We start from the raw sequence: 19,980 nt of genomic DNA on the forward strand, positions 1-19,980 counted from the left end.
GTAGACATCAGACTTGGCAGAGGTTCCCGAGGAAGGCGATAGTCCGGGAAGCATGTGTGATGTAAACAGAAAACGCAGTAACAGTGGTAAGTGTGAGGTGAACATTCTCCATGATCTCTGATGTTCAAACTGAAGGCCAATGATCATTTCTGTCTTTTTTTTCAGACGTGGTTTTTCTGTCAATCATCTGCCATTCTGATATATTTGTACAAACATAATCTATGAAATTAGTCATACATGCGGTGGGTTTTCTAGTCTGCTTGAAGTGTTAGCCAAATTTTGGAGTTACCACAACTCTCCCACTAAGATTAATAGGGCTGGTTTTCCAGTCCTTGCTGAACACATGGAGCTGTCTTATAGCGGGTCTGTCGTGGTCCATATTGTCTACTCTGACTGCATTCCCAGGTCTTTTGCATCATCTACTGCCTGATACTTTTAGCTGGAGATACTGAGGATTACACCTGGGACCTTCTGCTCTACCACTGAGCCATAGTCCATCTCCTGCTGTCATCCCAAAGGTTTTTTCCCATTAAATAGTTCCTGTTTTCCTAATCGCTCTGACCTGGACAGCCCAGGCTAGCCCATTTTTGCCAGATCTTGGAAGCTAAGCAGGGTTAGCCATGGTTAGTATTTGGATAGGAGACCACCAGGGAATACCAGGGTTGCTATGTGGAGGCAGGCACTGGTAAACCACCTCTGAAAGTCTCTTTCCTTGAAAACCTTACGGGGTCATCATAAATTGGCTTCAACTTGACAGCCAAAAAAAATCTCAGGAATACATACCTCTCCTAGGAGGAGTTTCATTCTTACAGACAGAAAATCGTCTAATCAAGATAAAATGTCATCAGACCTCTGTTTACCACTTTACCTCTTCTACATTAAAAAGAACTGCTGACAATGGAATCTGCATAACTTGGCATTGTACAAGAAGCTTGCTGACAGAGTTGTGAGCACATTTGTCAAGCCTCCAAAGAAACATCAGTGAGAGCATATCAGCAGTCCTTTTGATCAACACGGGATCTCTTTACACCTGTCCTTTCAGAAGCTCAGTGTATAAATTATAAAGTAGCTACTCCAGAATTTTCCTCATTGTAGATTTAATGAGTCTGCATAGATTGTGGAAGTGGTAAAACTTTTGTTGTGTTCCCAAAGTTCCTGTGGGCCTTTGAGATGTAAACACATGAAGTCAAGTAGGTTTGAGGGAGTTGTCTGATCCAGTACAGGGTAACTGCATATATCATGAATCTCAACCCTGTGCTCACAACTGGTACAACTGGTCTTAAGAAGTTAAACAATGGTTTGTTATTGTAAAAAGAAATAATTTACATAGCATTCACAGGAAAAAAGCTGAAAACTTTGGAGGCTGGCAAAAGTCCCTTGGACTGCAAGAAGATCAAATCAGTCAATCCTAAAAGAAATCAACCCTGACTGTTCCCTGGAAGGCCAGATAATGAACATAAGAACATAAGAACATAAGAGATGCCAATGTTGGATCAGGCCAAAGGCCCATCCAGTCCAACACTCTGTATCCCACAGTGGCCAGAAATACCAGTGCCATCAGGAGGTCCACCAGTGGGGCCAGGACATTAGAAGCCCTCCCACTGTTGACCCCCCCCCCAAGCACCAAGATGACAGAGCATCACTTGCCCCAGAGTCCCTATCTATACCTTGTGGCTAATAGCCACTGATGGACCTCTGCTCCATATGCTTATCTAATTCCCTTTTGAAGCCGTCCATGCTTGTAGCCGCCACCACTTCCTGTGGCAGTGAATTCCAAGTGTTAATCACTCTTTGGGTGAAGAAGTACTTCCTTTTATCCATTCTAACCCGACCGCTCAGCAATTTCATGGAGTGCCCACGGGTTCTTGTATTGTGAGAAAGGGAGAAAAGTACCTCTTTCTCTACCTGCTCTTTCCCATGCATAATCTTATAAACCTCAATCATGTCACCCCTCAGTCGTCGTTTCTCCAAGCTAAAGAGCCCTAAGCGCCTTAACCTTTCCTCATAGGGAAAGTGTTCCAACCCTTTTATCATTCGAGTTGCCCTTTTCTGCACTTTTTCCAAAGCTATAATATCCTTTTTAAGGTGTGGTGACCAGAATTGCACACAGTATTCCAGATGAGGTCGCACCATTGATTTATATAGCGGCATTATGATATTGGCTGATCTGTTTACAATACCCTTCCTAATAATCCCCAGCATAGCATTGGCCTTCTTTATTGCAGTCACACACTGTCTCGACATTTTCAGTGAGTTATCTACTACAACTCCAAGATCTCTCTCTTGATCAGTCTCTGCCAGTTCAGACCCCATCAACGTGTATTTATATTTAGGATTTTTGGCTCCAATGTGCATCACCTTGCACTTGGCCACATTGAACCCCATTTGCCATGTTGACGCCCACTCGCCCATCTTTGACAGATCCCTTTGGAGTGCCTCACAATCCTCACTGGTTTTCACCACCCTGAACAACTTCGTATCATCCGCAAATTTAGCCACTTCACTGCTTACTCCCAACTCCAAATCATTAATGAACAAGTTAAAAAGCAGTGGACCAAGTACTGATCCCTGTGGTACCCCACTGCTTACACCCCTCCACTGGGAGAACTGCCCATTTATACTCACTCTCTGTTTTCTATTAATTAGCCAGTTTTTGATCCATAAAAGGACTTGTCCTTTTATCCCATGATTTTTGAGCTTACTTAGGAGCCTTTGATGATTAAACTGAAGCTCAAATACTTTGGCCACCAAATTAGAAGGGAGCACTCTCTGGAGAAGACCCTGATGCTGGGAAAGATTGAAGGTCAAAGAAGACGGGGATGGCAAAGAATGAGATGGTTAGACAGTGTCATAGATGCAACAAACATGAAATTGAGCAAACTTCAGAGGACGGCGGAAGACAGGAAGGCCTGGCGGGATCTGGTCCATGGGGTCGCGAAGAGTCAGACTCGACTGTGTGACTGAACAACAACAAGAAGGTTGAAAGAATAGAAAACAGAAGGTTGCAGGCATTCCTTTCCCCTATCTGGCTAGCATAATGAGCCAGACAGGGTGCTTTAAAGCTAATGTGTTTAATTTACTGGCTTTTGCATAGGCTTTTGCATGTAACTGTTTTCAAACATATGTAACTTTCAAAAGTCTGTTGAATATGAGCATCACTTCCACCTTAAACGTTTAAATCTTCCATTTATATTTCCTTTGTAAGTACTACTGAAAGTAACATCAGAACCTGAAAGACAAAGAGACACATCTAGCACAGTAGTGCTTGTTCTAATACCATCTTTCCAAAACACTCGCAAGACACTCGGTTCTCTATCACTTGAAGCCCTTTAAATGGACATACTAATGTTGAACATGGCAACTTCCACATGTAAAGGGTGTGATTTAATACTGGTTACTTGGCACTTATGAGCTGAGTTTATCACTGCAGGAACAAAGAATGCCTGAAACATGGGAGACCCGAAGTAGAAACCCCAAAGAAGGTCTTTCTAAACACACAAAAGAGTCTTATTGCATATTAGAAACTAACCCATATATTGTGCAATAAGCTTTCATGGACTTAGAGCCTGCTTCATCAGGTGCATAATATGTGTTATCACTTGGCAGATACATTGGTCTGAGGGGAAAAATATGAAGAGTGCAATTGCAAGAAAATAAATTGCAGAAGTAATGGTGGTGGAAAGCGCCTTCAGGTCACAGGCACATGGCAACCCCATGGGGTTTTCAAGGCAAGAGATGTTCAGAGGTGGTTTGTCATGGCCTGCCTCCATGTAACTTCCTGCTTTCTTTGGTGGTCTCCCATTCAAATACTAGCCGGGGCTGACCCTGCTTAGCTTCTGAGATCTGATGAGATCAGCCTAGCCAGGGCTATCCAGGTCAGGGCACTGCAGAAGCACTTGCCTTCCATTTCCTTTTCTGAACCCCATTGTTTGGCATAAAAAGTTAAATATTGTAATGTTCAGCAATTTAATGACCTAAGTGATGGCTGTGAGACTCCAGAACTATGTTTTATGTCTTCATGGAGGAGAAAGTCAAATGCTCTCTTTATTTTAGCTAAGAGAGTAGCAAGCTGCTGTGCCAAAATTTCAAACCACATGGGGAGATGTTAATTCGCAGGGTGGCCCTCAAACCATCATGCCCTGGGATGTGGCAGTAGCTCTGTAGTCGGAAGGCTGCTTCACAATCAGATTCCTTGAGGATTTGATAAAAAGTGTTGAGGTATTTGTTTTTTGTAGGATTCCAGCAAATGGCTGCAAGTTGCAAAGCCAAAAGCTGGCAAGATGCCTGACCTAATGTAAGAGTTATTGTGGTGTAGTGGTTAGGAAATTGGACTAAAACCTGGGAGATCCCCACTTTGCCATGGAATTTTGCTTGGTGACCTTGGACCAATCTTTGTATACTGTCAGCATAACCTACCTCACACAGCTGTTGTTGTAAGGGTAAGATTAGGGGTGTGCAAAAAAAGGGGGGGTTTACGATTCGGGTCTATTGGACCTGAAAAATATCAGTATTCCCAAACATTCCTGAATACCAGTATCAGTTTTGTATTGGGATTTGGGGAAATACTCGGGAAAACCTGGATTTATTCAGCTCCATTATACCCTATGGGGACTGTCCTCATAGGATATAATGGAGAAGGGATTTAAACTTTAAATTCTTGCAGAGTCCACTTTCCAAGACACACCGCCTCAGAAGGCATTAAAAGAGACACCAAATAATATTGGCTTTTATTCGGGCACAGCTATTGGTAGCCAAATACAGATTTCTAATCTGTATTCAGCTGAATAAATACCCAGAAAATACCTTATTGGTATTTTCCAGGTATTTATTCAGCTCGGTATATACTTATCACATACCCCTAGATAAAATGGAGGAGAGGAGAACAATGTAAGCTTCTTTAGGTCCCCATTGGAAAGAAAAGCAGGGTATAAGTGAAGTCAGAAAATCATTTTTTGTTGTCCAGTGATAGCACTTTAATAGTAATGGTGCCAGTGTTGTGCCATGACTGTCTCCATACTATGTGTTCAGTACTGAGGCTGCCGAGGCATACTTTCAAAGCTACAGAAGTTCCACTCCCAACCTTAGGCTGAAGACTGTGTTTTGCCTGGGTGGCGGAGGGGGAAGGAGCAGGAGGACACTGGGCAATTGTGACTGCTTTCTGTGGCCCTGCTCCCTTTGGACCACTGCATGGCAAAAGGTGGTAGACTTGAAGGCAAGCAGCTCTGATGTGGTCTGCACTGGACATTTAAAAAGAGGGGGGAGCAGGCAGGCTGGGTATTCAGAGCCGTCTGCCAGAAAGAACCGCTTTCCCACTCCATCTTTTTAATATTTAAATTCTGATGTCGCTAGTCCTCTCTGCTATGCCTGCAAGTACAGGGTGTGTAGAGGTGGCCTCACTGACCACACCTCCAAGAAGTCAGGACAGGCTGGAAACAGTGGCTCTTCCTTTAGTTATCCCCAGCAGGCAGGTTGGGGAGGGGCTCGCTTTCAGCAGTCAGGCTGTGAGCCAAGGAACCGATAATCATTCAACTACACATCAGCCTCCGCTGCTCTACCTTGATCTACTTGCCCTACCTTGCTGCATCGTTCATACTGTCCCATCTGGTATGGTGTTGGCTTTTGCCTACTACCCAGAACTGGTCCATCATGGGTGCACTTATATGCAGTAATTTCTGGGAGCAATCCCCAAGTATGCCAGATCGCCATCTGGTATTGTATGTATTATTATAGTTTTTATTGTTTTGTCAAACAGTGTTGATTGTTTAATTGTGGATTGTTTTACTTCTTGTTGTAACCTGCCCTGAGCCCTGCAGTGCAGGGGAGGGCAGGATAAAAGTCCAATAAATACATAAATAATAAAGCGGTAGCCTGATTTTTCCCAGTCTGCTGTGTCTGTGTTGTCCTTCTCTCCCTCTCCTCCTGGCTGGTCCCCGTTCCAGGCACAATAATGACTGTCATTATTGCTTCGACAGGCGATGAGTTCATCCAGAGTTACAAAGGGGTAGCGGAAGTGTTTCCCACCAGTAGCACAGTATGCCAGGGCCTTTGATTATGGAATTATTTCCATACGCAGCAAAGTTGATTCTATTAATAATTTTGATGCTATGAACTGATGCTGCGGTTTGTTGCCATGTCAACACCCTGAACCAAGGTTTTAGAATGGCATACCAATGGTTGAGATGTATCACTGGATGTAGTTACACAGAAATCTGGTTGACTGTAAATCCTGATCGTCACCAATCTTGTGGATCTCTGAAACGCAAAGATATACTGTTAAGTGTATCTGGAAGATGTGTGTTATTTGAGAAATGGGGAAATATATGCGATGAGCTGAACTTTTTGACACAAAATATTTAATCCTTTCTTTCCCCCTTCATCCACAACTTTCTATCACGCCGTACATACATCAAAGAAGAAATAGCAAATTCAAATTTGTAAAGGAATCTTTGCCAAAACACCAATACGATTTGTGCTGACAGTCCTCTACTTAAGATCTCCTGAGGATGATATGGGGCACACCTTAACTGTTTCATCCACAGAAAGTTCTGCTTGGTGTTGGTAAAAGTCTCCAAATCTCTTCAGAATGAGACAGAAAGTAGGGTTGCTAGCCCCAGGGCCGGCTCAAGGTGTTTCTGCACCCTAGGTGAGGCTGCCTTGTGGCGCAGATGCCAACCTCCCGGTGGGGCCTGGAGACCTGGAGCCCTCTGGAGCCAGCCACCCTTTTGCTGCCGCCACCACTGCCTCCCCCCCTGCCACCACCAAAGGGGGGAGGGGGGAGGCACAGCTTGGCGTCCCATCCAGGGCCTGGCGCTCTAGGCGAATGCCTAGTTCGCCTAGTGGGTGAGCCGGCCCTGGCTAGCCCCCAGCTGGGGCCCGTAGATCTCCTGGAATAAGTTATCTCCAGACGACAGAGATCAGTTCCTCTGAAGGAACGGGCTCCGGTGGAGGATGAACTCGTTGGGGAGGGCAGGGAATAAACCTAATTAAATAAGTAGATAAACTCTCTGGCATTATACCCTGCTGAGGTCCTTCCCCTCTCCAAACCCCGCCCCCTGCAGGTTTCACCCCCAAATCTCCATGGATCTCCTAACATGGAGTTAGCAACCCTAAGTGAAAGTGAGAAATTAATATGACGCCATTGGAATAAGCAAATACACCATGCATCTGACTGGCTTGAGCAACTGGATTAACAATAATAATAATGTTTCTTGTCTCTCTGATTACAGTATTTACATACTCAGTAAACGGTACAACAGATTTCGGAGATGAAGCGAAGAACATAAACTCCCTTGTACAGGTGACTTTTTAATAAGACAGTAAATAGTGCATATTGTATTGAAGAGGTTTGTCTTTACGCCTACCTGCCTAGTATCCTGCCTAATGTCCTGCCCACCCACTAAGGCTCTTGGGACATTATATGTGGATCTCAGGGTTAGCCAGCATGGCGTAGTGGTTAAGAGTGGCAGACTCTAATCTGGAGAACCGGGTTTGATTCCTCAGTCCTCCTCCACACGAAGCCTGCTGGGTGACCTTGGGTTCTCTCCGAACTCCCTCAGCCCCACCTACCTCACAGCATGTCTGTTGTGGGGAGAGGAAGGGAAGGTGGTTGTAAACTGCTTTAAGACTCCTCGGGGTAGATAAAAGTGGGGTATAAAAACCAGTTCTTCTTCTTCTTCCTTCCTCATTTTATCCTCACAGTCAGGGGTCGTTTCGTAGAAAAAGAGCTAGGGGGACTCATTAGCATAACTCATTAGCACATGCCACACCCCCTGACATCACCGGAAGTGTGTCATAAGGCCACACACCCCGACCCCAACGGTCCCGGCCGCCGCTGCCGGCCTTCCAGCTCCACTGCCGAGCCCCATGAGGGGCCCGGCAGTGGACCTGCAAGGCCGACGGGAGTGCAAGGAAGCCCCGCGAAGGCCCTCCCTGACCCCAGGCAGGCAGGGGTGGGGAGAGGCAGGGAGGAAGCAACTTACCCTCCCTCTTCTCCTGCCTCCTCCTGGCTGAATGAGGGCCGGAAGCGGGGCAGCCAGAAGCAGGGGGGGGCGGCTTCGTCATGTGCCCCCCCCGTCCCTCACCCGGGAGAACTGCGATCCCCCCCGAAATGACCTCTGCTCACAGTAACCTTGTGTGGTAGGTGAGGCTCAGAGAGAACCCCTGGGCTGAGGACAGCAGGCGTCATTGCAAAATGGGGATTTGAGCACTGCTCTGTCTGTCTCAGGGGAATGATGTTCCAAAGGGTGTCAGGAGTGTCACTTCTAGAGGGCCCCAGCAGCAGGGGAGTTGGATCTAGTGAATTCACCCTGCCGTCTTCTCAGAAATCAAGCAATATTGCTTGGGAAGGGAGTGGGAGAATATCTATTGGGATTCTCTCTCTTTCTCTCTGTCTCTTTTAGTTTTCCTACTTGGAAAAATCAAAAGGTTTTCAAGGCCAAGGCAATGGGGGTATGCATATTATGAGTGGTGGATGGGGGAGACTTGTGTGATTAGCCATGTCCACACAATTCCTGTGTTCATACAAACTGTTGGGCTGCTTGTGATTACATCATGGAGAAGCAACTTCCATACAGGTCTGGTTGCATGACAATGAGGGTCTGATTTGTGGTATAAAAAGGGGGGGTTGAACAGATTTCAGAGTGTGGGCTCCATGGCCGTAATCTGGAGAGCTGGTGCCCCATTCAGTTTCAATAATGGTCTTCAAAGACGCTTAAGTAGCAGAAGTCACCAACTGTATTATAAAACCAAAAACTCGGCCCAGTTCCAGCCCAACCTAGCTTTTGTTCCTCGTCCTTATTGACCAAACCAAAATCCCTCATTCCTCAAATTTTGTTCCCCATTCTTCTATAAACAAGAATTATGCAGCGCCCCACCTGCATAATTTGAAATCTGTCTTTGTCTTCGGTTTTACCATACTGAAAACACTGCGTTTACAAAAGTAATCTATACAAAGATTTATTTTTCTTTGTTCTGAAGGGATCTCTTAGTAAAGACACATTGCAGATGAATGCCTACGTTGCCTTGTACAAATTTGTCCCACAAGAAAATGAAGATTTGGAAATGAGGTAAAGTTATTGCGTGTTCGAGCTGTATTTCACAGATCTGACCTGTGAATTCATGGAATTGTGGGTAGCAGTTGGGGATCTCTGTGATGATCAGGATCAGGTATATGAATTAATGCACAGACTGTCTTAGATTCAGAGGTCACTCCAGGTATTATAGTTCCAGTGTACCAGAATCTAGAGTTGTTCTAGATCAGCGGTTCCGAGCAGCTGCTCTTCAGGGCCCCTCTCTCCTTTCTTTTTCTCAGGCTCTTTGGTCTGAATAAAGTTATACTTTGTTTGTCTGAAATGACCCTCCTGAGTGACTGCATCATATAAATTGCAAGACTTGGGTATGGAACTGACACACAGTTTGGTGTAGTGGTTAAGTGCACGGACTCTAATCTGGGAGAACCGGGTTTGATTCCCCACTTCTCCACTTCCACCTGCTGATGTGACCTTGGGTCAGTCACAAGCTCTGGCACAGCTGTTCTTGAAAAAGAGCAGTTTCTGTCAGAGCTCTCAGCCTCACCTACCTCACAGGGTGCCTGCTGTGGGGAAGGGAAGGGAAAGGAGTTTGTAAGCCGCTCTGAGACTCCTTTGGGTAGTGAAGGGCAGGGTATAAATCCAATCTCTTCTTCTTCTTCTTCTAGTATGTGTCATAAATAGAATGGGCAAGGTTTGCATAAAAGTTAACATTTAAATAAGGAAATTTGTTCTATGAAAATCCACAAAAAATTGTCTCCAACATGTCATTATTATCACACTCCTTGTTAACTGGATGTATGTTTCATGAATGCCTTCAGGAAAGCCCATTTTTTCTTATATGGCTGAATACGCACAGGGTAAGCTAGGCATTACACACATAATAGCCCCATGATCCCTTTTAACCTCAGTAGGGGTCATTGGGATAAGACAAGCAGTGTGTGGTAGGACATAAGGTTTCAGACATGTTTTCCCACTTCTCTTCTCTCACCCCTGTTCCCCCACAACTTCTCCATTCCCAATCTCCTGCTCCTAAAGCATCTTTTACTATTTTAAAAAAGGGCCATTTCATCACATGGTTTCCTGTATTATATGTAGTCTGTCTTAAAGATGGGTGAAATCTTTGAGCCGATATCTAAAGCCAACAGGTGAATCACCCTGACAGCTACCGAGCATCACACTGCTGAAGCACGATTTGCCTCCTCCACCAAGTGCCTCATCCTACCATTTAACCACTCCTGTTGTCTCATCTGCCACCTCCTGACCAGCTGGAGAAAGGGAAGATGAGAGCTGAAAGTCTGTGCTAGCCCAATAGCCACCTACATGCTTTCTACTGTCTTATATAAGGACTTTGGCCTGGAGGGGCAGATGGCAAGATAGGGACTACAAGTTGTCCCCTGAACGGAGAGTAACTGCATGAAGTTCTTCACTTCTGGCTTCAAGTACCAGTTATTGAGTCTGTTCCCATTGATGGACAAGATTCTGTTCCAGTAGGGGCGGTCGTAGCCAATGGGGGCAGCTGCCCTGAGCACCACACATGGGGAGTGGGGAAACCACCCACCTGAAAGAAGGGGAAAAGAAGGAGAAGAGCAGGCTCCTGCCACCACTTACACCTGTCCCATCTAGGACCTGGGCAGCAGGTGTCAGGTTCAGCAGCAAGTAAATCTCCACACACGTTTCCAAGGAAGCGTTATGCTTTATTAGATTACAAAACTGGTACCATATCCACAGGATCCACAGGAGCTCCTGCTCATCTCAGATAGGGTAAGACCAACCCCTTGCTTGGCCCCAGTCTGGGGGGTGGCAGAGGGTTGGCAATGATTCTGGGGGCTTATCCTGGACTTTTGCCCAGAGCCCCAGAATCTGTAAAACTGTCCCATCTTCTTCCATTGGTTTCAAAATGAATTTTAGCTGGAATGAGGCCGATGGGTTGGCTGAAACTTAGAAATAACCTGGTGCCTCTTGGGCAGCGGTTCTCAACCTGTGGGTCGCGACCCCTTTGGGGGTCGAACGACCCTTTCACAGGGGTCGCCTAAGACCATCGGAAAACACAAATTTTCGATGGTCTTATTGTTTTTGTGATTAATCACTATGCTTTAATTATGTTCAATTTGTAACAATGAAAATACATCCTGCATATCAGATATTTACATTACGACTCATCACAGTAGCAAAATTACAGTTATGAAGCAGCAACGAAAATAATTTTATGGTCGGGGGTCACCACAACATGAGGAACTGTATTAAAGGGTCGCGGCATTAGGAAGGTTGAGAACCACTGCTCTAGGGGCCTTCTAGCAGACTGAAGATGTTGTGGGATGCTGTGGTGCCATGACACATAACCTCAAAATTCTCAATAATTATGTTTCCTTATTACAGACCAGGAGATAGGATTACACTTCTGGAGGACTCAAATGAAGACTGGTGGAAGGTACAATCAAAATAATCTAAGCTGTATTCAAAGAACAAATAAAACCCCCAACCCCTCAATAGTATAGTACAAATTTTTAACGCTGGATGAATCCATGCGCAACCGTTTACAGTCTGATCATGTGCTTCACTGCACCGGAGCATAGTTTGAGTGCTGTGCTCGTAGCTCTGGTGCAGGAGGGTACTTTGTTCCTTTGTAGCTCACCTTGTAGGATGATGGCAGGCATTAGTGATACTTCCCAGCACTCTAATGAAGCCCTTACGAGGCACAGCACCCACAATGAACAGTCTTCCCCAGAGGGGAGGGGGCAGGGTGACCAGCAGGATTTCCTTTGACTCACACCCTATTGGAGTGGCCACATCTCCTTCGCATCTGCACAGTGCTGTGCCATCATCTTATTGCAGCTAATCAAGGGCTCTTATCTGCCCTTTAAGGGTAGGGTATGGCTTGAATGCGGCCACTCAGGCCAGGGGATACAAGCCATTAGGTTAGGAGGTGGGTGTGCACAGTCTCATTCAACCTCTGTACACTAGAGATTAGATCGATAGACAGACAGACATAAAAGGCTATGTGTGTATTAAGTAATGTTCACATTATGTCTGTCGTATGTATTCTCCACAGGGCAAAATAGAAGACCGGATTGGCTTTTTTCCTGCAAATTTTGTACAAAGAGTACAGCAAGGCGAAAAGGTCTACAGGTGTATCCGAACATTTATTGGATGCAAAGAGCAGGGACAGATGACCTTGAAAGAGAACCAAGTGAGTTACCTTGAAATGTTGAGGACTTACCACCACCTTTCTTATGCAACTGGTGCTGTGTTGTTGTTGTTTTGTAATCCAGTGTTTTTCCCCTCTTCTCCACTTCATCCGCACAATAACCTGTGACGTAGGTCATGCTGAGAGAGGATGGGTAGCCCAAGGTCAGTCAGCGAGTTTCATGGTTTACTGAGGATTTGAACCTGAGTTTACCAGATCCTAGTATACTTTATCCACTATATCACATTGTCTCTCAATTCCATTAAAGCCCATGGTATGTGTTTAGGTTTGGGATTTAAGGCTGTAGAGCCCAACACACATATAGGATCCTACAGAAAATTTCCTCCAATGGAAGGGGGGGTGATTTTTACTGCTTTTCTCCACCCACTGCAGGCCTCTGGCTCCCCATTCATGTTGTTCCTGAGGAGCCCTATTCCCCAAGAGCAAAAGTTTGGGGATCCTCTTGGTCCACAGCAGGAGACAAAGGAGAGGGTGGAAATTTCCACTGGTAGAAATTTACCACAGGGCGGAGGCTGAGAAATCCGCGGGATTTGAGGTGAATTCACACAGTGATCAAAGACGGTAACATCACAATGACTTGGGGAACAGCTGTTAAGAGCCAGTTTGGTGTAGTGGTTAAAGAGTGCAGGACTCTAATCTGGGAGAACCAGGTTTGATTCCCCACTCGTTCACATGCAGCTGCTAGTGTGGCCTTGGGTCAGTCATAAGTTCTTTCAGAGCTGTTCTCTCAAGGGCAGTTCTTGAGAGAGCTCTCTCAGCCCCACCTACCTCAAAGGGTGTCTGTTGTGAGGAGGGGAAGGGAAAGTCGCTGCTGCGACTCCTTCAAATAGTGAAGGGCGGGGTATAAATCCAATCTCCTCCTCCTCCTCCTCCTCCTATTCTTCTTCATGTAACTCCACAAAGAGAGTGTTTGTTCATCCAGGGCACAGCTGTTCCCATGAGAGGCACTTGTGTCATTGATCCTCCTAATGCATGTGGACTTAGCCCTTCATTCCAAGAAAAAGGAGCTGAGATTGGGGCATAATTGATATGAAAACGATTACTATTACAAATTATACGAGTCTGGTTTTTGTCATTTCTCACCAGCCTGTAGCTGATGCTAGGCAGTGAAACCTATTAAGACAAAGCCAGCCCATAATAAGGCTAGACTTGCTCATTGTCTCACTTAATTAGAAGAGCTGAAGAAGACAGCCGCTGTCCTTTCTTGCCAGTGCCTTCATTTGCTGTTCATTGGGGCAAGAAAAAATGATGTCCCTGTTTTCTTACAGCTGCATAAAAACACAGGTTAAGAGAGGGCAGCAGTTTATTTATTTATTTATTTATTTATTTATACTTTCAATTTCTATACCGCTCAATCCCGGAGGCTCTGAGCGGTTTACAAGCATTTTACATTCCTAACTAGGTTATACGTTGGATCAGTTAGGTGGAGACAAGTGGAAAGAGAGAGGCTCTGCCCCAGCAGTGGGATAGGGAGAGGGAATTCAGTCACAGGAAAAGTAGGCTTGGCCCTGCTTAAGAAGAAGAAGAGAAGAATAGATTGGATTTATACCCCGCCCTTCACTACCCAAAGGAGTCTCAGAGTGGCTTACAATCCCTTTCCCTTCCCCTCCCCACAACAGACACCCTGTGAGGTAGGCGGGGCTGAGAGAGCTCTGAGAGAAATGTTCTTTCAAGAACAGCTCTGAACAGAACTTTTGACTGACCCAAAGTCACACCAGCAGCTGCATGTGGAGGAGTGGGGAATCAAACCCGGTTCTCCCAGATTAGAGTCCGTGCTCCTAACCGCTACACCAAACTCTCTTAATTGCACAGGGTGCCAACTTGCTGGCATGGCCTGGAGTACTCCTGGGATTACAATTGATATCGAGGCTACAGGGGTCCCTCGGAGAAAATGGCTGCTTTGGAGAGTGGATCCCGTGGCATTGTACCTCACTGAGGTCCCTCCCTTCCCCAGGCGCCACCCTTGCCAGGCTCTGCAGCCCAGTCTCCATGAATTTCCCAGCCTAGAGTTGGCAACCCTGTGGCAGAACAGAGATGTAGAGAACTGTGGGATCCACGTCATGAACTAACACATGATGGATTGACACACATGGAAGCTGCCACCTCAGTGCAGCATCCACATTCATGTGACGAGGACCCTGGCTAGCCAGCCTGTTTAGGTGACCAGTGTACCAGAGCATGCTGTGTCTACATAAATTAACACGCATTCTTGCCACAAACCCTCTCTTGTGAGCCAAACGTACTGACAGAAGAGCTCACTCGAATGTTTGCTCCTCTCCAAAAGCCCAAAAGCGGATTCCTCAGTGCTTGAAAGAGTGCAGAATGTGGCAAACAGAAATCTGTCCTGCCAATTTTTACACAAAGTCCCTCAGCACATTAACGAGGGGGAGTTACAGACACACAGCAAGATGGGGATATACAAATCGTAAAAGTGGCCGGCACAGAAGATGAGGAAGTTTTTATGCCTGGCATTATATCAACAGCAGTAACGCATAACACAATTCAGTCAGGGCAGAGATATTTTTAGTTCTCTTAAGTACGCCGGGTAGCTTTGCCCAGACCGTGAGGCAATTTGTGTTTATATGGCTTTGTACCCTTCGGCTTTCAAGTTGATATAAACCTTGGTAACGACGCTTGGGCCTGAGAGAAAAGGAAAATGGCGCAGGAGGGGGCAGGGAGCCATGGCCCAGCAGACCGTCTTTAAAAGATTGTTATGAATACTTGACTCTCCAGCCTCTACAAATACCGCCGCAGCAAATAGGGACTGGTTCTGGATTAAATCCCAATGATGTCATGCTGAGCATGTGGTGCCTGGAGGATATCGATAAGGGCTCAATCACAGGGATTTCTTAGAGAAAAGGAGACACAGGCAGAATCAGAAAGGAGCGCAGAGAAACCCGATGGGCTGTGGGAACTTCCCTCCTCTCCTTTCTGACCCTTTCAATAAACCCTTCCATCAGGGCCGGTGCCAGTTGTTGTTTTTTTGCGCACTAGACAAGGCTACCTTCTGCCCCCCCCCCCCCCCGGGCTCCCCGGACCAAAGCAGTCCAGTGGCACCTTTAAGACCATGTTTTATTCAGGTACAAGCTCTCCCACTTATTTCTTTCTTCTTCTTTTTTTAACTGTGAGAACATGGATCCATGCTAAGGATGCCTCATGGCTCAACCACTGTAATGAGTCTGCCATGAAAGACAACTTGGAAACTCCCGTTAGTACAGAACACCCAGTCCAGCTACCATCAGGTGGTAAGGAGCATCTGCGTATCATGCTCCCTCGTCGGACGCACCATTGGTTACAGATCAGTTACCAAGTGCCTTTCAAGGGGCTTGGAGTCCAACACATGAAACCAGCAACGGAGGAGGAGGAGGAGTCTCTTTCCTGCTGCCGCCTTCCACCCCACCACTGGGCTTCAGAGGTCGTCTGCCTCTGCAGGTGGAGGCTCCTCCAAGTCACCCTGGCCAGTAGCCACCAAGCAGCCTCTCCTCCCTGGGTCTCTCTCAGGTCCTTCGAAAGCTGTCTGTGCTCTTGGCTGGCACCGTCTCCACTGGCAAGGGATCCCACAGTGTCACTGCTCCTAGAGTAAAGTGGCATTTCCTTTTGTCTGCTCAGCATTGCTTGCCCGTCAGCTTCACTGGGTGCCCTCCTATTCTAGCTCTCCCTCGGGGAGGAATGGGAAAGGTCTCTCCCTCTCTGTGTCTTGACAGGATGCACACTCTGTGGGTGAGGCCAGGGCCCCAACCCCACCCCTTGCAGGGCTCCCTGGAAGGAGACACTAGGCCCCCCCCCAACCCCACCAAGAGCCAGGCGTTGGGCCCTGGGAAGGAGACCCGAGGTCTGCCCCAGCCCCCAGCAGAGGGTGCTGCTCCCTCCCGCCCTCCCTGGTTCACGTGGTCTCATTTCATGCTGGCTTCTTCATTTGGTTTCCTATCAGTCATGAGAGCGCTCCTTCGCATGCCAAGCCAGCGGCGCCAAAGCAAAAGACCTTGGGGGCAGCGGGAGCAGCAAAAGGAAAGCAAGAGTGCGAAAAGGCCAGAAAAGTAGAGAAATCCCCACAGGCGCAGCCAGCCTTTAGACTGTTCAAGGGGCAGGGGCTGCCACCCCAGGCAAGTTCTCTGGCGCCTGGGCCCGCAGGGGCCTGCAGTCAGCCGGGAAGCAGCTGGATGGGGGGGGAATCTATTCACCCTCCTCCCATGCCAAAAGAGTCTCACGTCGCCCGTCTTCTGTGCACTCGGCCCCATTTTACACAGAGCTCTTGCCTGCCTCCCTGGTTCCCATCAAGGAACTTCTAGACGGCTTCCCAGGGATTTCCCTCCCTCTCAGATTCTCCAGACCAGAGCGCCTGCCCCCCTGCCCCAGCCCTGCTCCAGCTCGGTGGAGGTGCGAAGGAGCTGTGGTGCTTGGCCGAATCCCTTGCACACGCCTTTCCTCCTGCAGCGCAATTGAAGATGCCTCCCCGGCTGGGAGGGCTTCCTCGGGGGTGTGAACACCAGAAATCTTCAGCACCGGCTCTCCCAAGGACTGTTGCCTTCCTTTTTCATTGGATGTGTTTCTTTTAAGAGCAGCCTTTAGTCCTCACAGGGGCGGGGCAGGGGGGGTCCATGGGCAGGCCAGGCTCCTCGTGAAGGTGGTGCTTTAACTGCCTAACTCACATATATGGACGCACCGGCCCTGCCTGCCATATTCCCTTTCCGAAGGTGTATTGGTTATGTTCCACTCTATGAGGAGAGTTCAGCTGAGAGACGCTGGCTGGTCTAGAGACTCCTAGTAAACTTCATGGTCTGACCCTGGATTTCTAGCATTCTAGCCAGACGCCGAATCACAAACGTGGCTTAGTGGCACCTATGGAAATACACTTAAATAAGTTGCACACAGCTCATACCCTGCTTGTCTCCCCAATGAGACCCAAGGCAGTCTACCACATTAGCTCCATTTTACCCTCACAGCAACACCACTTTGGAGTAGGTTAGGCTGAGGGAGAGTGACCGGCCCCCCCGTGAGTCTCCGTGGCAGCATGGGGATTTGAACCTGGGTCTCCCAAATCCTAGCCTGACACTCTAACCACTGTGCAATGCTGGCTCACAACTGGGGCCTTTTCAGTTTCTCTGAAACATTTTTACTTTCCCCCCCCTTACATTGTGTGAAATCAGGATAACTCCCAAAAGGCTCAGCAGCTTGCGGACCTTTTGCCTCGAAATACAATTAATGGAATTTAATAGGACAGGCTTTGTTTCTTACAACTCCTCTGGGGTCCTCCGGCCTCACAGATCTTGCTGTAGCCCGAGCTCAGCTTATGGCAGACTCATCGACCGAATATGTGAGGAATGCGCAGAAGGAAAGCACAGAGCTTCCCCTCAGGAAGCAGAAGTGGCCTTCTTGTCAAGCTTTGCCTGGAGACAGACGACTGAGTGTTGAAGTGGAACGATAGGGGCTTCTATCGTTGCCTGCGGCATGTCTGCACATCCCCATTGTCGTTTCTGGTCATGGGTCCTCCGAGGCAGGAGATAAACAACAGGGCTTTTCTTCGGAGGCAGTTGAAAGGGTGGCCTCGTCGCCAGTGGGGCAGGGAGACGTTTCTTCCGTCACGTTGCCTCCTTTGCAACAACAGGGTTCGCGTATTTTTGGAAGCAACACGAAAAACATGTGTGCTGTGGTTGCCAGAGACAACAGTGGATGGACTGTGCCCCTCTCCCCCTGCCGTGAGCAGCAATTCCAATTTCATATCCTTTTCTGCTTCCCTTTATATATCAATTTATACGCAAGCCAGTTTGTCCAGAAATAATGACTGGGCAGAATAAATGAGAGCGTACAGGATGGGTAACGACGCCTCTGCTCCTTTTAAAGACTGCTGTCCGCCTCTAGCCTTGCAGTAGTTTAGCTCTTATTTAAAAATTCACTGGACCATCCTAAGCAGAGCTGCGCCCTTCTAAAAGCCCGTTGACTTCAGTGGATTTTGAAGGGTGCAGCTCTGCTTAAAGATGACACTGCAAATGACCATCTTCCATGAGAGATGTATCATTGAACACACATGATGAAGCTGCCTTGTACTGAATCAGACCCTCGGTCCATCAAGGATAGTGTCGTCTACTCAGACTGGCAGCAGCTTTCCAGGGTTTCAGCCACTTACTGCCTGGTCCTTTTAACTGGAGTTGCCGGGGATTGAACCTGGGACCTTCTGCATGCCAAGCTGAGGCTCTACCAATGAGCCATGGCCCCTCCCTGATCTCCTGATGTTTAGCTTTTGGGAGAGCCTGGACTGCGTCAAGGGCCATGGGGCTGGGGGCTCTTAAGTTGTTTTTGTTGGGAAACATGGGGGAGGAACTGGAGAAGGTCCTGCAAGCTAGCAGCAGCTGAGTAACATCTCACAAATTTGTTCTCCTCTCTGTACAGAGGAGTTTAAGGGCTGGGTGTACCCAGAAGCACAAACCAGAAGTACCCAGAAGGCCTCCTCTCCCTTTCTTGTTTGTTGCTGTTGTTTCTCTGTGCATTGTTAGCCGTTTTGGTTCCCTGTTGGGGAGAAAGCAGAATACAAATTTACTAAATAAATCCAGGGCTATTTTTGGGCAGGAACGCACAGGAACGGAGTTCCGGCTGGCTCCCAAGTTGGCCACGCCCAGCAGGAACTCATTAGCATAATAGGCCACACCCAACAGCAAAACTCATTAGCATAATAGGCCACACCCAACAGCAAAACTCATTAGCATAATAGGCCACACCCAACAGCAGGAACTCATTAGCCCATTAGGCCACACCCCCATGTTACCAGAAGTGTGGTCATCCAGCCACACCCACCTTTTGCTTCTTATTCTGTTTACCTTGTTTGTTGTCAAAACCCAGGGCTTTTTTTGGAGCAGGAACTCCTTTGCATGTTAGGCCACACACCCCTAATGTAGCCAATCCTAATGAGTTTCTGCTGTTGGGTGTGGCCTATTATGCTAATGAGTTCCTGCTGGGCTTTTTCTACAAAAAGAGCCCTGATAATGGGCGTGTCCGTTTAGAGTCTCTGTGCCTGTGTCATTCTTCCAACCTATCAATTTTTATTCCAAGGATAAAAAAGGCTCATGGTCTCCCCCCCTCCCCCATATCTTCATAACAAACTTCTGGGGCAGATCAGGCTGAGACAGAGAGAGACGGGCACAAGATCAACCAGTGATCTTTGTGGCTGAGTAGGGGTGTGAACTTTAGTTTCCCAGCTCATAGTCTGTGACCTCCTAACCTCTACACCACACCACTTCTCATAACCTACAAGCCAAGAGATCTAGTCTGTATTGCCCTGAATCCAGGAGAGCCTGGCCTATCAGGCTGTTTCCAGGGAAAGCCCTGATGAAATTCATGGGTTTTGCATGTGAGAGTTTTTCCCCATTTTCATTGTACTTTTACAGGCACGGTCCACCAAGCATCCATATAATTTACTCATTATGCTTTTGGACTCTTATCTTCCTACTTAGCCCGAACTAGCAAGGTTCAAATCACTGCTCTGCCACTGGGTGACCTTGGTCCAGTCACCATCTCTCAGCCTAGCTTACCTCACAGGGTTCTTATTATGAAGATAAAATGGAAGTGGGGAAAATGTTGCTGTAAGCTGTTTTGGGTCCCTACTGGGGAGAAAAGAGGGGTGGGAATATCTAAAGAAATGAATAGAATTTTCCTTCATGTTGGTAGAGCTTATACAGAGGTATCCAAAGGACTGTGTCCATGAAAGGATGGATGGATGGATGGATGGATGGATGGATGGATGGATGGATGGAT

At 47.3% G+C, this 19,980-nt stretch overlaps 1 protein-coding gene across 1 annotated transcript in view; it reads left to right on the plus strand.

Annotated features, from left to right (window-relative positions):
* STAC (SH3 and cysteine rich domain) overlaps positions 1 to 19,980 on the plus strand; it is a 97,787-nt gene that overhangs the window by 76,249 nt on the left and 1,558 nt on the right. The window contains exons 6-10 of the mRNA XM_015429787.1: positions 5 to 86; positions 7,227 to 7,297; positions 8,977 to 9,065; positions 11,406 to 11,457; positions 12,079 to 12,216. Coding sequence (XP_015285273.1) covers positions 5 to 86; positions 7,227 to 7,297; positions 8,977 to 9,065; positions 11,406 to 11,457; positions 12,079 to 12,216 — 432 coding nt within the window. The remainder of the gene's footprint in view (positions 1 to 4; positions 87 to 7,226; positions 7,298 to 8,976; positions 9,066 to 11,405; positions 11,458 to 12,078; positions 12,217 to 19,980) is intronic.

Source organism: Gekko japonicus, unplaced genomic scaffold (genome assembly GCF_001447785.1).
Source record: "Gekko japonicus isolate JY-2015 unplaced genomic scaffold, Gekko_japonicus_V1.1 scaffold1034, whole genome shotgun sequence".
In the NCBI taxonomy this organism is placed as follows: domain Eukaryota; kingdom Metazoa; phylum Chordata; class Lepidosauria; order Squamata; family Gekkonidae; genus Gekko; species Gekko japonicus.